This window comes from Puma concolor, chromosome B2 (assembly GCF_028749965.1).
Source record: "Puma concolor isolate L17-30 chromosome B2, mPumCon1.1.hap2, whole genome shotgun sequence".
NCBI lineage: Eukaryota > Metazoa > Chordata > Mammalia > Carnivora > Felidae > Puma > Puma concolor.
In genome coordinates this window covers 120,117,296-120,132,898 of record NC_141671.1, presented here as the reverse complement: position 1 = coordinate 120,132,898, position 15,603 = coordinate 120,117,296, and the positions used below count along the sequence as shown (strand labels likewise).

The 15,603-nt window shown below is 42.2% G+C and overlaps 1 protein-coding gene across 25 annotated transcripts in view; it reads left to right on the top strand.

Annotated features, from left to right (window-relative positions):
* Positions 1-15,603, top strand: part of EPB41L2 (erythrocyte membrane protein band 4.1 like 2) — a 221,547-nt gene that overhangs the window by 146,708 nt on the left and 59,236 nt on the right. For all 25 annotated transcript variants that reach the window (XM_086707835.1, XM_086707848.1, XM_086707847.1 and 22 more), the window contains 4 exons: positions 3,028-3,070; positions 7,800-7,875; positions 10,915-11,133; positions 12,722-12,809. In XM_086707835.1, the coding sequence (XP_086563961.1) occupies positions 3,028-3,070; positions 7,800-7,875; positions 10,915-11,133; positions 12,722-12,809 (426 nt within the window). The remainder of the gene's footprint in view (positions 1-3,027; positions 3,071-7,799; positions 7,876-10,914; positions 11,134-12,721; positions 12,810-15,603) is intronic.

The following is a 15,603-nucleotide window of genomic DNA, read 5'->3' as shown; positions in this document are numbered from 1 at the left end:
GAGACAGAGCATGAATGGGGAAGGGGCAGAGAGAGAGGGAGACACAGAATCGGAAGCAGGCTCCAGGCTCGGAGCCATCAGCCCAGAGCCCGACACGGGGCTCGAACTCACGGACCGCGAGATCGTGACCTGATCTGAAGTCGGACGCTTAACCGACTGAGCCACCCAGGCGCCCCTAACTTGTGGTCTTTTAAGATGACCAGTGCATGGCAGTGGGCAGATATCTGTCAACAGATACTGATTTAGTACTTGCTGGTTGCCTGCACCTGCTAAGCACTATGGAGGATACAAGTAATGTGGTCCCTCACTGACCTTGCAAAGTTGTGCTGTGGAGGGGAGGACCTCCTCCTCTCTGCGAGTGGAACTCACAGTGTGGCAGTGAGCGTGGTTAGCAAAGGGAAAACCAGTAGGCGGATGGCAGGAGTCACTTCTGCTGCTGGTCTTTGATCACATCAGGTAAACTTAGTCCACTTTGTATTGGGATAGGGGTCTGTAATAAAGGGGAGAAGCCACTTCAGTCTTCTAATATTCTGGCTGGCAGTACTGTGGAAAGTGGCCTGAGAATGGCAGTCAGTCTGAATTTGGCCGGCTGGTGCACAGAAACTGGTTCCTCATTCTCCTGGGTCTCTAGGGCTCTTTGACTCTCTCCATTGCTGTGCAGAAACCTGTTGGGTACCTTGTACAAGAAATTGATGCTGCAGGCAAGAATGGAGTGTGTGGAATGACTGGGACATGGCATTATTCCTTGGGGTCACAGAAGATGATGTCGCTCCTGCCATTCTCCTCCGCCTTCTCCAGCAGGCATCTGTAACAACTGTCACGTAATGAAACCGGAGCTCTGGAAGGGTCTGTCTGGTCGTTTAAGACCAGTTAAGTAGTTTCCCTTCTACTCTCTTCTTTCTCTGTTTATAGATGAAATGCCCTAACACATGTGACCCTCCTTCGCCTCTTCCCTGGCTTCCCCCTGTCTGGGCTAGAGACTGAAAGATGTGTTTTCCTCATTCTTGTGCACTCATCATAGCCGGCCATTTGTGAGCCAGCTGTTGTGGGGACAGCAGCTGCCGGGCAAGGAAGCTGAATGCCAGGCTTTTTTCTAAGGGGAGAATTAGAGCTGCTCCCCGACATAGCACTGGAGGTACCATTGGAGCGCCTGCTGGCCCTTCACATCAATGGGCCATGCAGCTGGGACACCAGTAATAGGAAACCCAACCAAGCTCTGGTAGCTCTTTATTGAGACGTTTGAATACAGCCAGTGTTAGTGTAGGACATGCCCACCTTAGATCCTTGCTGCTGAGTGCAAGCCATGAGTCGTGTAGTAAAACCCACAGGGGTCCATGCAGCTTTGTTTTCAAGGCATCCTGTTACTACTTTTAAATAGTGTTAAGTTAATGTTCTGTTGACCAGTTCAATATATTGTTAAGACAGAAGGCTCTTATTTTCTACCTAACAACAAACATCTTCATTGTTTGCTTTATATATCTGAAGAAAATTCTGTTTAAGCACAGATATTACAGTACGTTACTTTGGATACTTTTGGAATGAATGAAACTTGTTTCTTGTAAAGCCAATTATAATTGACCCTTAAATAACGTGGGTTTGAACTGTGCGGATCCACTTACACGCAGTTTTCTTTCAGTAAATACAGTACAGTTGTGTATTTTCTCATGATTTTAACACTTTCTTTTCTTTTTAAGAATTAAATTTAAGAATTTCTATTCTTTTTAAGAATACTGTATATAGTATACGAAATATGCATTAAATGACTTTGTTATTGGTAAGGCTTCTGGTCAATAGTAATCTTATAGTAGTTAAGTTTTGGGGGAGTTAAAATTTATATGTGGATTTTTGACTGTATGGGGGTCAGCACCCCTAACCTCCACATTGTTCAAGGCTCAACTGTTTCAATCAAAAAAAAAAAATTGTATCTCAAAAAATGTATTTGTTCTCCTGTGTTAGTGAAGATGAAGTAGGGTAGACTTTTTTTTTTTTTTTTTAATGTTTCTTTATTTTTGAGAGAGAGAGAGAGAGAGAGAGAGAGACAGAGCATGAGCAAGGGAGGGGCAGAGAGAGAGGGGACACAGAATCTGAAGCAGGCTCCGGGCTCAGCTGTCGGCACAGAGCCCGACGCAGGGTTCGAACCCACAGACCGCGAGATCATGACCTGAGCTGAAGTCAGACACTTAACCTACTGAGCCACCCAGGCACCCCCAAGTAGGGTAAACTTTAATTGAGAGGTTTGACTTAAGGATAAGGTGGGAGAAGTTTAAAAAAAAAAGAGACAAAAATTACATAAAAGTTTTTTTGGATGGATCTTTGCTGATAACTTGAAAAGACAAATGTTTAATGTCCTCAGGTGGTTTGAACTTAGTAGTTCAAATTTGGTGATTTTTGCTTTAAGATATTATAGTAGTTTCCTAGAATCTTGTTAACTTTCTCAAAGGGTAGAAAGGGGGGAAGTGAAAGGGAGTTCCTTATGATTTGACTTGCAACTTGGCATGAAGTTTAAAAAGGATGTTATATGAAGAGCAGGAAGGAAACGATCAGTTCCAATCTGATGGTATTCTCGGTAGCATTGTATGGTATGGGGGAAAAGAAAGTTTGAGGAGAAGTTGGCTTTAGGAGTTGAGATAACTGTGTTTGATTGGGATGTATACACTTTTAAGAGCCAATTACGTTCTTGACAGAGGCTCTCATTTCACTGTCCACAGGGGCCATTTGCTGGAGTTCTATGGAACAAAGACTGTGTAGATATATTGTATCTAATCATTTGGATAGATATTTGATTTCAGATCCAAGAAAATGAGGCCCAAGAGACCCACCTCAAAAGTGTTTTAATGTTTTATTTATAACACACACATTCAAAAACAAATCAATATTTAGCCCGTGGAATGCTAATGGGTGAAAGCTGCTTTGAATAGGAATTTATGTTTACACTCAAGTGTGTGAACTGTAAACTGTTCCGTTTTGGACTCTGGAGTATGTTTTATGGCTTAATTAACCTTTTTTTTTTTTCCCCTCCCCCTGTAGAACTGGCTAGATCCTGCAAAAGAAATAAAGAGACAGCTACGAAGTGAGTATTTAAATAATCATACTTCCGAGTTCATCTTTATATCTATTTCTGTCTTTAATCAAATTCAGAGGAATGTAGACTGGACTACTAAAATCACGATGGAATGATCAGCTGTATTTTGCATGTATATCATATACAAAGTTGAGGAAATGGTATTTTTCTTGCCTCGTGACTTTATTTTGTGCGTGGCTTCGGGACTCTTCTGGTCTAGAGGTCCTAACCTTCTGGTCCTAAATATTCCCTCACGGTGTCTGTCTACTGCTGTAGACGTTGCTTGTCTGTAACTTTCACTGTTGCTGTAAATTTTACTCCAGGCGACCAGTTACCATTGCTTCGTCTGCTTTGTTTTGGAAGTGTGTAATTAGTTTAATTAACAGGCTTGTCTCTGGCCCCAGAGGCGTAGACACGCTCACTGTTCATAGATGTACTGGAGCGCAGACTCGGGGCGGAAAAGCACAGAGAGTCATCTCTTCCATCCTCTGCAGTCACTGCCTTCTCTCCAACTCCAACGTCGTTCCACCACTCAGGGCCGTGCTGTGTGCTCTTTGAGTCTGGGTTTCGAGTCAGTGCGGCTTGGCCCTTTCTTCCGTTGCCTGTTTGCTGTCATGGCAGCCTCCCAAAGTGACTTTCGGGGTCTCCCCCTCACCAGCTCCAGCTCCCTCCACAGGCCCTGGTCTTGCCTGTGCCTGGCTTTCAGATGTCTGTGCCAGGAGATATCATCACCACAGAAAAGTCTCTGGAGGATTTGGATCTTTAGTTGACTTCCGGGCAGGTGGATGACCAAGGCAGAAAAGGCAGAGGGCCATGAACAGCTGGAATTTTCAGACAGGAGAACAGGATTCTCAGCAGCCCTTCTGGACCGGGGGCCCCCAGAGCTGTCGTGGGAGAAAGCGTTTCCCTGAGCGCCGGCCTCCCCAGAGTAGGCTGTTTGCTTTCCTCCCCCTACTTACTCTTCCTGGCATCAACACACCAGAACAAATCTGTGCGTTTCCCTTATGTTCCTTACCATCTGTCTTCTCTCACTTTAGGCACTCCACATCAGTTTTCTTTTTCCCTGAAATCATTAATCTTTTTGGTAGTTTTCCTATCCTTTCTTCCCTTCTCTGCTCCTGTTTGAAATTCTGAGCCTCTACCTTATTTTGCCCATTTCTTCTCCTTGAAGACTCCTCTTTTCCTTCAGGGGAAAAAAAAAAAAAAAAAGTATTTTTGAAGAGAATGACCTTCCTGATTTGCCCTGGACAGGGGTCTCTCAGGATGTCAGACTTACAGTGCTAAAACTCAAACAGTCCCAAGTAACCTGGAATGGTTGGTCACTCTGTCTCTTGACTATTGTCCCAGGCTTTCCAGCAGCCCTCCTCTTTCCCCTTGCATTTATTATCTGGGTGTTGCATCTATTTATACTTGCTTCATAATGGAAAAGGGGAGAAAAAAAAATGGTTAGACACAGAAATGTTGTTTACAGTTGCTTCCACGGTGTATCAGAGAGCCTTGGCACTTTTCCCTTGTCTTTTGTATGGTTGTCCTACACAACTGTAGAGTGCGTGAATTCGGAAAGGTACGGATGCCTGGTTTTTTCACTTTATCTGAAACCAGAGCTTCCAAGTGACCCAAACCACAGAATAGTATAACCGCTGAAACCTGATTGATGTTCCATTGAGTTGTTTCCTATAGTTTTGTTTTGGCTTTTGTTTGATTATGTTCGTATGACATTAGTTTCAGAGCCATGGAGGTTGCTGATTTTTGGAAGGCAAGACTCCTGCTGATTATGAATCATGGTCTTGTGTTTTGATGGTTTCTGAAGTTTTTTTAGAGTTATTCAGGACTTTTGCCCTTGTGGTTTGGCAAGAGGGATAACAGTAACAAGTAGGATCTGGCTTTCTCAGATGATTTGGAGCTAGTTTCTAAATGGAATCCTGTCCTGTCCTGATGGTGCAAGTAGGCTGGAAACATGAAGTCTTAGCTTTTGCCTTGACCTCTTCCTTTCTGCTTGTGTTAAAGTGGACGAAAGAACTGCATGTTTTATCTTCACACCCAGCCAATGCCAGGCTTTTATTGTTACTTTTCAGTTAATGGGCAATTAGCAAGGTAAACATTAATCTTTTTTTCAGTTACTTTTGAAAACCAACAGCCTATTGGTTCCTGTTTAAAATTTGCCTTGAAATTTTCTTCAGATGTACACAAATCAGACTATATATATAAGACCTGCATGTGATTGCTATATACATGATCCATAGACTGTTCATGTATAGCTAGGTAAAAATATATATACTATATAATATATATATTATATATTATATATATATATTTTTTTAATTTTCTGTTTTTATTTAAGTAGGCTTCACACCCATGCAGAGCCCAACATGGGGCTTGAACTCACGACCCTGACATCGGGACCTGAGCTGAGATCAGGAGTCAGACACTTAACCACCTGAGCCATCCAGGCACCCCAAGTTTAGCATTTTTTTTTAACTTATTTATTTTTGAGAGAGTAAGTGAGCCTGAGCAGGGGAGGGAGAGAGGGAGAGAGAGAGAATCTTAAGCAGATACCATGCTTAGCATGGAGCCCTACTTGAGGCTTGATCCCACAAGTGTGGGATCATGACCTGAGCTGAAATCAAGAGTTGGATTCTCAACTGACTGAGTCACCCAGGCACCCCTAAAGTATAGCATTACTAGGGCTAAAATATAAGTGTTCTATTAGAAACTCATCCCTATAGTCCTATCCAGGCAAGCACGTGCTCTTGTTAATTAATACCCAGAAAACAAAAAATAAGGATCCATTAGGAAGTGATAATCCTATGGTGACTTAGCTTAATTATAGGTTAGCAGCCCCCTGAAGAAGTGCATATTCCCGCCCAGCATGGCACTATATATAGGACAGGGAAGTCTCACTCTTCAGGAAAGTCCTATATCCCATTTATGTTATTTTATTGTGTTTTTGTTTTGTTTTGTTTTTATTTATTCAAAGGCGTTTTAAAATGTTTTTTATTTTTTGAGAGAGATAGAACAAGCACGTGTACAAGAAGGGGAGAGGCAGAGAGACGGGGACAGAGGATCTTAAGCGGGTCCCACACTGACAGCAGCGAGCCTGATGCGGTGCTTGAACCCACGAACTGTGAGATCATGACCTGAGCTGAAGTCGGATGCTCAACCCACTGAGCCACCCAGGCGCCCCTATGATATTTTAAATGTGTGACACAGAACTGAAATTCAGGATTGGCTTTGGAAGTGGAATGGTGAGGCACTGAACCTAAATCCAATACAGGTGCACGTGTGTTCTTAGCAGCCATTCCACACATACGGGTTGACTTCTGAGAGAGGAGTTAGGGTACTCATGGCGAGAAGAGAACAAAAGGACATGCTGGAAAAGAGAATGGGGTTCAGTAAAATTTTCTTCAAGTCCCTGAAATAAAGCAACCATGAGGCCTTCAAATGTGGTTGGAATGAAATACCATGAACATACTTTGTTTCTATTTAGAAATACTAGGAACTTTGAGCATAACCCTGAATTCTGGCCAGTGGATTTATTTGGATCCATTTAGGAAAATAATACTTGCCCTCTGCCCAGAGTTGTGTGTTTTTTCTTTCTTTTCTTTAAAGCTATCCAAAGTATGACATATCAAACATCAGTTAAACTATTAGTGCAGAGATAGAAATGTTTTAACTTTTAATAAGTCATTTCTGATGGTTGTTATATTCACTTCTGTGGCACAATGCAGCCCAAGCATATGCTCTATAGGAGTATGCTTACACCTACTCTATAAACCTGGGAATAATTTTATTGTCTTAAAGTATTGTGATGTTTGGGGTGCCTGTGTGGCTCAGTCGGATGAGTGTCTATCCGACTCTTGATTTCAGCTTAGGTCATGATCTTACGGGTGAATTCGAGCTCCGCGTCGGGCTCTGTGCTGATAGTGAGGGCCTGCTTGGGATTCTCTCTCTCCCTCTCTGCTTCTCTCTTTCTCTCTGCCCCTCCCTCCTCAAAATAAATAAATAAACACTATTAAAAAGTATTGTGTGGGCACCTAAGTGGCTCAGTCGGTTGAGTGTCCAACTCTTGGTTTTGGCTCATGATCTCATGGTTTGTGGGTTCAAGCCCCACATCAGGCTCTGCTTGGGATTCTCTCTTTCCCTCTCTCTCTGTCCCTCCCTTACTCTCTCTGTCTGAAAATAAATAAACTTAAAAAAAATAAATAAATAAAAATAAAGTGTTGTGATGTTTTACTACTCCCTTCTTTGAGATTTCGTTATGGGATTAAGAGACCATTAATCAGTTTCTTGAATAGCTGTAGTGATCAATTGATCATTATCTCCCTTCTGTCAACAATGTGTAAATCCTAAAATACTTTTTTTTTTTTTTTTTCTCTTTAAACAGTAGGAGATATTTGGCATCTGGAGAGTCTATGGTTAAAACAAATCTTATTTCAGAATGATTACATATAGGTTATTGAAATTTTTGCATAATATATCACCATACAAAACATTGAAAGTATTAGTAAGTGTTTATTTAAAAAAAGGGAATCTGTTTTTCTTTCATAGTGGGTTATTTGTATAATTTTTATATTTTGTTTTGTTTTTGTAAATCGTTTTCTCAAAATCAAACAATGAAACTCTCCGAACTGACGTATAGTGGAAGTAGTATGTGCTGTTTGAACATTAACCTTTAATTTTTATCAAAATAAGTGGTCATTCTGCTGGTTGGGTAAATACCCACATTTAATAATTACAGATCCTCCTTGGCTGTTCACCTTTAATGTGAAGTTTTATCCTCCTGATCCTTCTCAGTTGACTGAAGATATCACCAGGTACTTTATACTTACATTTTAAAACAAATTTTTACTTAGAGCTTTCATTTATCTCTGTGCCCTGAGAGAATAATGGTAATTTCAGGATTAAAGCCAAAATATTTTTTCATGAGTTGAATTCTAGAAAGTTCCTTGGAAATGAGCGTACTCCAAAATGGTTGGAAATGTTTCTAGTTTCAAATTTTTTTTTTTTACTTTAAATTCTCCATTTATAGTTGAGTAATAGAATATTAAAAAAATTATATTGCTGGCAACTTTCTTACGTTACACTTACAAAAATCATTGATATTTAATATTTCAGATTAATACTAAAATGGTTTTTTGTTGTATAACCCTTGTGTACCTGTGTGCTAGTCTCCTATCACAAAGGTGATATAGGGTAGAAAAATGAAATTACTTAAAAAGCCAATTGAACTATATTTCCAGGGGCCTCCTATTTCAAAGTAGAAAAAAAAAAACTAATAAGGTAGGCTTTCTTAGCCAATAGCTGTTTCATTTCCATCTCCTTTGAGATTGTCTGGGCCATACAAACATATACTTAAGTTGCAAATAAAAGATTCAGTTGAGGAGCAAGGGAGCATTTACTGATTCTGAGAGTGCCTGAGTGTTTGAATAGTAACCAAGGAGCATTTGAGTCCACAAGTGCCTTGGTATATTAGCCCTATTCAGCTGGGTTACCAGTGATAGGACTTATTAGCTTTGGTGAGAATAAGTGCATACGTTACATGGCCAAGGAGAAGTGTGTTCAGAATATACTTTTTGAACACCAGAGGTCTTGCTGAAAGACTGCTTTTGATTCATTCCTGTGGTTCCTGAGCCCTTGATGCTTTCTGCTAGGCCAGTTTTGGCAGACATCAGGTTGTGTTGGTGCTTAAGAGTGCATGATACCCACGTGGAGATTTCTTTCCAAGATGGAGTAAATAACAAGCCTTCCCCACTGCCCCTAACCAACACCCCCCCACCCCCACCCCGCCTTTGCTACTTGTTGCTAAATGGCGGTCTTCTGATAGTAAGCTGTGGTTGAATTAACTTCAGCTAGTAAATAGTAAAGATAAGCTTTTGTAACTGCACCTCAAGCTGCTTTGGAGCATAAAACCGGATAGGTTGGTTGCTCTGGATACACAGCCTCACCACAGGAATGCCTTCGAACATTGCAGTTGGGGCTTGTGCCCTAGCACCCTCTCTCTACACACACTTCTTGGAGTAATTTGTTCGGGAGATGATAATCCTCTGGTAATTGCGACTTATGGCATCGGTAAGTGCTTTGGTTTTTCCTTTAAATGGGGCTTGAATAGTCTCGCCGTGTGTGGTGAGAGAAAGGAGATAGTTTGGTGAGCTAAACACTAAAAGCCTCGGCAGGCAGCCTGACACCAGCCACCTGCTTGGACTGGTGGCCTAAGTATCATGAGTGAAATCTTCACTATGACTTGAGTGAAAACTTAAGATGAGGTGGCTTTTGAGGAGTGCAAGAGTGGTGTTTGCAGAAGTGTTGCAGTGTTCAGGATAGTGTTTGAGAACGCTGGCTCCTGCTATGTGAAGAGGGAGCTGGGAAATTCAGGAACCTGTTGGAGTTTTTGTTGGAAGGTTTTGGGCTTTCGACTTCTCTTTGAAAACAGGACAGGACCAATGTGAAAAGTCGAGACCATAGTCTCAAACGGAACAACAAGATCTGAGTAGTAGGTGGAAAATCTGGGTGTTTAGGTCTTCAAAGTGTCACGAAATGTGGAGAACTGGCACGGTTCTCAGTCAGACTTAGAGAATCAGAGGATACCCTGGAATCCTAGTTTAAAATGGACTTTTCTAAAGTAATGCAGTTCTGCTTGTGGTGTTCCAGGGACCAAAGGAACATAATCCTCCTTAGAGAGCTCCTGCGGTGCATAAAAATCCTCAGACCGTAGTGCCAGAGAGATGACTTCCCTTCTGCCAGAAGATCTTGGAGCACTTGCTACGTGGCAAGTTCTTGGCTAACTGTGCCCCACGCTTGGCAAAGAGACAGAGTGGCCAGCTGCTAATGGGAATGGCAGTGTCGAAAAGGTCTTCAAGAGTGAGGGGCTGTTTAGTTTGCAGGGATTGATGGTAATCTTATTAGCAAGTAGTTGAAGTCACGAGTAGAAATCAGGTTTTCAAATGTCAGCAAAGGAGCTGGTAGTGCCCCCCGACCCCAGATCCTCATAGAATGTAAATAACATGGTTCCGCACGTCATCTAGTGGAAATGGAAACTTTTATAAGTAACTGTAGTAAAACCACTTGAAACATTGAATAAGAACTATTTAATAAGTTAATAACATAATTATGATTGATGATGATGATGATGTCTATTAGTTACTGACTCCTAGGTAACATGCGGTATGTTTTGATTATGTTATCTAATTCGTATCCTCTCCTTCAAAGGGCGGAAGAATTCTCATTTGACAAGTAGGGAATTAGCCTTAGACGAGCAAATTCACTAGCTCAAGGTTGCACAGAGTCAGCTGTGCCTGGCCCAGAAGCTCATGCTTTTTCTGTTATAAATTGAACTGTCTCTGTAGATGGAGTAAATGGGCAAGTGTAAGGGCTTTAAAGACTTACAGTTGTTCAAGGCGTCTGAGGAATGGAAGAAATTGGTATGAAAAGGCTAGAAAGAATAAAGGGTGGGTGACCTTAGCTCTTCTTGCAAATGCTTAAGAACTGCAGCTGTTTTTAAATTTTCATTAGTCTTTGCAACTTTTGAGGGACATGTAAATTTCGATGCCAGTTTTAAATCCACGGAGACAAGTCTAAGTGATTACGATTTTTATCTTCAGTCACAAAGCTCTTAATGATGATGATGATGATGATGATGATGATAAATACACTGTGACCAGAATAGCAGTTCAGAATTCCCATGGGTTAGGAGCCCAAGAAACAAGGTGGACTTCTTATTAGAGAAGACGATTTTTGCTGTGGACATAAGGCATTGCCTTCTCGTCTGTTTTCAGAGGAATACTGGAACTCAAAGATCATTGGTGCTGCATCCTAATGGATTTCTTCCCGGCCCTCCTCTCCCCCTTGCCCCTCAGATACTTCTTGTGCCTTCAGCTCCGGCAGGACATTGCCTCCGGCCGCCTGCCCTGCTCATTTGTGACTCATGCCCTCCTGGGATCCTACACGCTGCAGGCTGAACTTGGGGACTATGATCCAGAAGAACATGGCAGCAGTGACCTCAGTGACTTCCAGTTTGCCCCCACACAGATGAAGGAGCTGGAAGAGAAGGTGGCAGAGCTGCATAAAACCCACAGGTCTGGTGACTTGCTTGCTGGGGAGAGAATAGCCACAGGGGATTGAAACAGCTTCTCTTCTGACACTTGCCAGACATCCGAGCACTGTTTACGGGATTATCTAGTGTTTCCTTTTGGAGCCTCACCTAGTATTAAACGAGACAACCTGTAGCCTTGAGATCGCCTTTCGTTGTGTTCACAACTATAACGTGAACAACAGTGCTCATGATCCTGAATGTTTTCATTTATTGGAAAAAGTTACTTCTCCCTGTGACATCTCCCTCTTCCTCCCTCCGAACCTGGGCACATAAAACAGACATACTCCCATACTTGTTTGGGCACTTAATACGTATTTCTTCTGCCCACCTCCTCCCCCTTTTTTTTTAAATTTTATTTTATAGCAGGGAAGAGGGGCAGAGGAGGGGAGAGAGAGAAAATCTTAAGCAGGCTCCATGCTCCGTGTAGAGCAGAGAGAAAATCTTAAGCAGGCTCCATGCTCAGTGTAGAGCTCAATGCGGGGCTCAATTCCGCAACCCTGGCGTCATGACCTAAGCCAAACTCAAGAACTGGACTCTCAACCAACTGAGCCACCCAGGCGCCGCCTGCCTTTTGTTTTTTATCCGATAAAGCTAGAGGGCTAGGCTTCTGGGTTTGAATCAGAAGTGTAGGTAGTGATGGACATGAAATATATAGGTGGTTTCTCTATCCACAAGATGAGTTTTGCTTTTAGTAGCTAAACTTTACTGATTTACTCAGTACTATATTAAGTACCATATTACGCTTTGAGAACTTCTATATCTTTGTGAAAATAAATGTGTTTTTAGCCCAAGTTGACAAACTCTCGCTACAAAATTACAATTTGCCCCATATTGCAACATTGAGATTTTATAAGAGTTCGACAAAAATGTTTGGAGGGGAACTTTGAAAGATTAGAGGTTTTTAAACAGGCCACATTCATTAACTTTTTTGTAAAAAAAAAAAAAAAAAAAGCGGTATTTCTTATATTCACTTTCACTTTATTCCGGTTCTTCTCCATAGGTATTTATTGTATAATTTGAATTTGAAATATCAGGTGCTGAAATTCTTTGGGGATTATGAAGATGAATGGGACACGGTCCTGCTCTCTTAGAGCCTAAAATTTGTTGACTTGTGAATAGAGACAGGAATGGAAATAGTTATGGACCGGGTGTGAGCTGCATTATCTACCATAGGTGTAAAGTCAAATACAGGGACTTCTGATCTGTGTTGTGATCAATCCTGCCGAAATAAAATTAAGGAGTGGGAAGTAAGAATTTGCCATTTTTGGAAAGATGAAATCACTTTTTTATTCTCATGGAATTTATGTTGTACCCGTTTCCCCACTGGGAAAACCATTGAAAACAATTCTCTGAGATAGAAAGGAAGGGTAGAGATTTAGAGTAGAGGATCCTATGAGGAAACTTCTAGAGGTTGAGAGTTGAGCCTTCTTACCTGTTCCCTGCTTATCTGTAAATTGTGAGGGGTTAACTGCTCTACCCTAAACCCTCTGAGCTCATACACTCCTTTCCTATCTGGGCCACGTTTGCTTTGCAGCTGCCAATAAAATAATATTGTTTCGTTTGATCCTCAGGGGCTTATCTCCAGCACAAGCTGATTCTCAGTTCTTAGAAAATGCAAAGAGGCTCTCCATGTATGGCGTTGACCTACATCATGCCAAGGTACTGTCAATGTAATGGGAAGTGGCATCTTTCCAGTCTGTTGACGGTTTTGAAAGGGCTCCAGTTTCACAGTGGCCTAGCTCACTTTTAGGAAAAGGCTATTCACCCTCACCCAAGGGTCTCTATAATATTTCTTTAGTGACTAACTGTGGGGTTTGTGCTTATGGAAAGGAGCATTCCTTCTCTCCTCTGCCCCCTTACTTCTTTCTCAATCTTTTCAATTAACACCCTTTCATATGGACTCACCTTGAGACTCACCTGTCAAGCATCTCCCCCCCCCCCCACCGTCCTGGTTTCTTCTGCATCCCCACCTTTTGCTGTGCCAGGTGATGCCTCTCCCCACCCCTTCTCCCATCCCTGTCTTGGAAGTGGATTGCAGATCCAAAGAAAGGGCCAGTGCAGTGTGGATGGGACCGCTTCTGAAAAACCCTCTGGCTAATGAAGGAGCCTGAGGGTCAGGCTCCTCTCTGCGGGCCTGTTTTGTACCATTCGCAAGATGAAAGAGACTGGCCCAGGCCCCAGGGGATGCAACCCCCGCAGCCTAATTGGAGAGGTGGGAAGAGGGCAGAATGATGGACTAGGTGATAGGAGAGAGGGTTTGGGTTGGGAAGATGCCACTAATAAACATTATGTGCTTCCTGACACTACTTCGGGTGATCACACAGTGAGGAGAGTCAAGGAGGAGAGTAAGAGGTAAGGTGAAAGATGGGTGTGGTTTTGAAAAGTGTGTCCAGGGTCCACATGCGGAGAGAACCAACGGTTCCCTAGATGGATGGGGCCTAGGAACCTTGGATTTTATGATTGGAGAAATCTCTTGGAAAGCCCCTCCATCCAAAGATCTCTTCCCTCCCTGGGCCTTGGGTGAATCATTCCTGCTTCGTACTTACATAGTACTTCATGTTTGCACCGCTCTCTTTTTTTCCTCCGTGGCTGCCTTTATTCGACTGTTTTTCCTGGTTACAAAAGACCTACATACGCATCATAGAAAATAGAAGCAAACAGAAGGAAAAAAACAAAAACCGCTGAACTCTCTCTATTTGGAAATAGGCACTGTTGCTTTTTTGATACGTTTTCTTGTTTTCTTTAAAAAAAACATCTCTGAGCACTAGAACTCGTGCATTTTTTTCAGTAGGATCACACTATAGGTATCAGTTTGTGAGGAATTTTTTGTTGTTTGTTTTGTTGCTTGCTCTGATGAAAGATTTTTCCACGTCAGTAAATAGTCTCTGACATCATTTTTAACTGCTGGGTGCTATACACTTTTAATTCTTACAGGTCCTTCCATGTGCTTTTTTAAGATTTAAGACTTGACTGTTTTTATTTACAACTGCATAAAACAGAGTGCAGAGAATGATTTGCCTAAGCCACGTGTTGTTAAGCATTCCCATATCTGCCTCATTTCTTGTGGTAAATTCTAGGAGGTGAAATGGGACTTCCTACCATTGCGTGTTTTTCAGCTTGTTTCTCTGTGATGGAGACGGGCTGGCTCGGCCGAGAAATCCAAACCGGGGAGGCAGGAGAAGAATGGGTTTGGGACCAAAGAGACCTCAGGTCTCTGCTCTTCTAAACCCTGTTACTCTGGCTACATGCAAATCTACATGTTGATCGCTAGTTAGAAACCAATTCTTAGATGGCAGTACTACAAGGTTTCACAGTTCTCATTTTCAAAATTGTACCTTAGAAAAGTAAAAAAGTTGTGGGTCTGTTTAAGCGTAGTTTCTGTTCCTGGTGTGTGATTAGAAGCAGATTGCTTTTTGAAAAAAATTCAGAGTAACCTTCATCTCTTCATCCTGTTTGTCATCTGATACACTCCGATGATATTTGATAAGGAAGATGTTTGTCGGTTGTTGCAAAGAAAGTCTGTAGCAATTTAAAAGAACTTTTCATCAAAGTTTCATCTTTGTTGTCTTGATCATATTTAAGTACATCTTTAAAAATTTTTTACTAAGAGCTTTTCATGGCACACTGCTATTAGGACAAGTTGAAGAGCATTGAATGGAAGTACTCTTGACATGCAGGTACAGGGGAACCCCAAGATTAGTGTGATAGCTCTGAGCTCTTACCAGCCACTCTCCCAACTCCTCTGGGTCTGAAGGGGTGAGGGCAGAGAGTGGTTGCCAGAACCCAGAAGGAGAGATCTGTGTGTGGAGAACACTGTCTTCAAGGGAGCCACAATTGTCACAGGGACACCTCGCTGACCTCCCTTCCCTCTTCTCTTCTCTCTCTCATCTTCTGCAAGAGCTTCCCAAGACTGAACCCATTTAGAAGTCCGAGGGCATGGGATCCCTATTGCCACCCATATGTGGCAGCTTCCTCAGGGGGAGTGAATAAGGGACAGAAGGTGCTCCTTTTTTATTAGTTTATTTTTTCTGACTTAGTTGCTGAATGGCAGAAGTCAAATATGGAGGACCAAGGCATGCTTTTTCTCTTTCATTTGTTACTCTTCATCTGTAATTTGTATTCACACAGATACTGAGAATTCTGAAGCAATGTGTGCAACAACTGAAAATGAACCGATTTACTTGGTTCCAGATTGTGTTTATTCTTAAATCCGATAAAATAGCTCCAGTGTCCTGCCTAAAGATTGCTTCAGACTAGAGATGACTTTGTTCAGTGTTTCAAGTCTGCGTTGCCTCCTTACTTGTGGTGAGAACATACTGTCTTGGGTAGCCTTCCGGCTTGCTCCTGTGGCCATGGCCATGATGTTTCTGGAAAACAACATTTCTGTCTGGTGCCAAGTTGCTTGGGCACCTGTGCCGGATTCATCCCAGCTTTTTTTCTCTGTTCCTAGAGA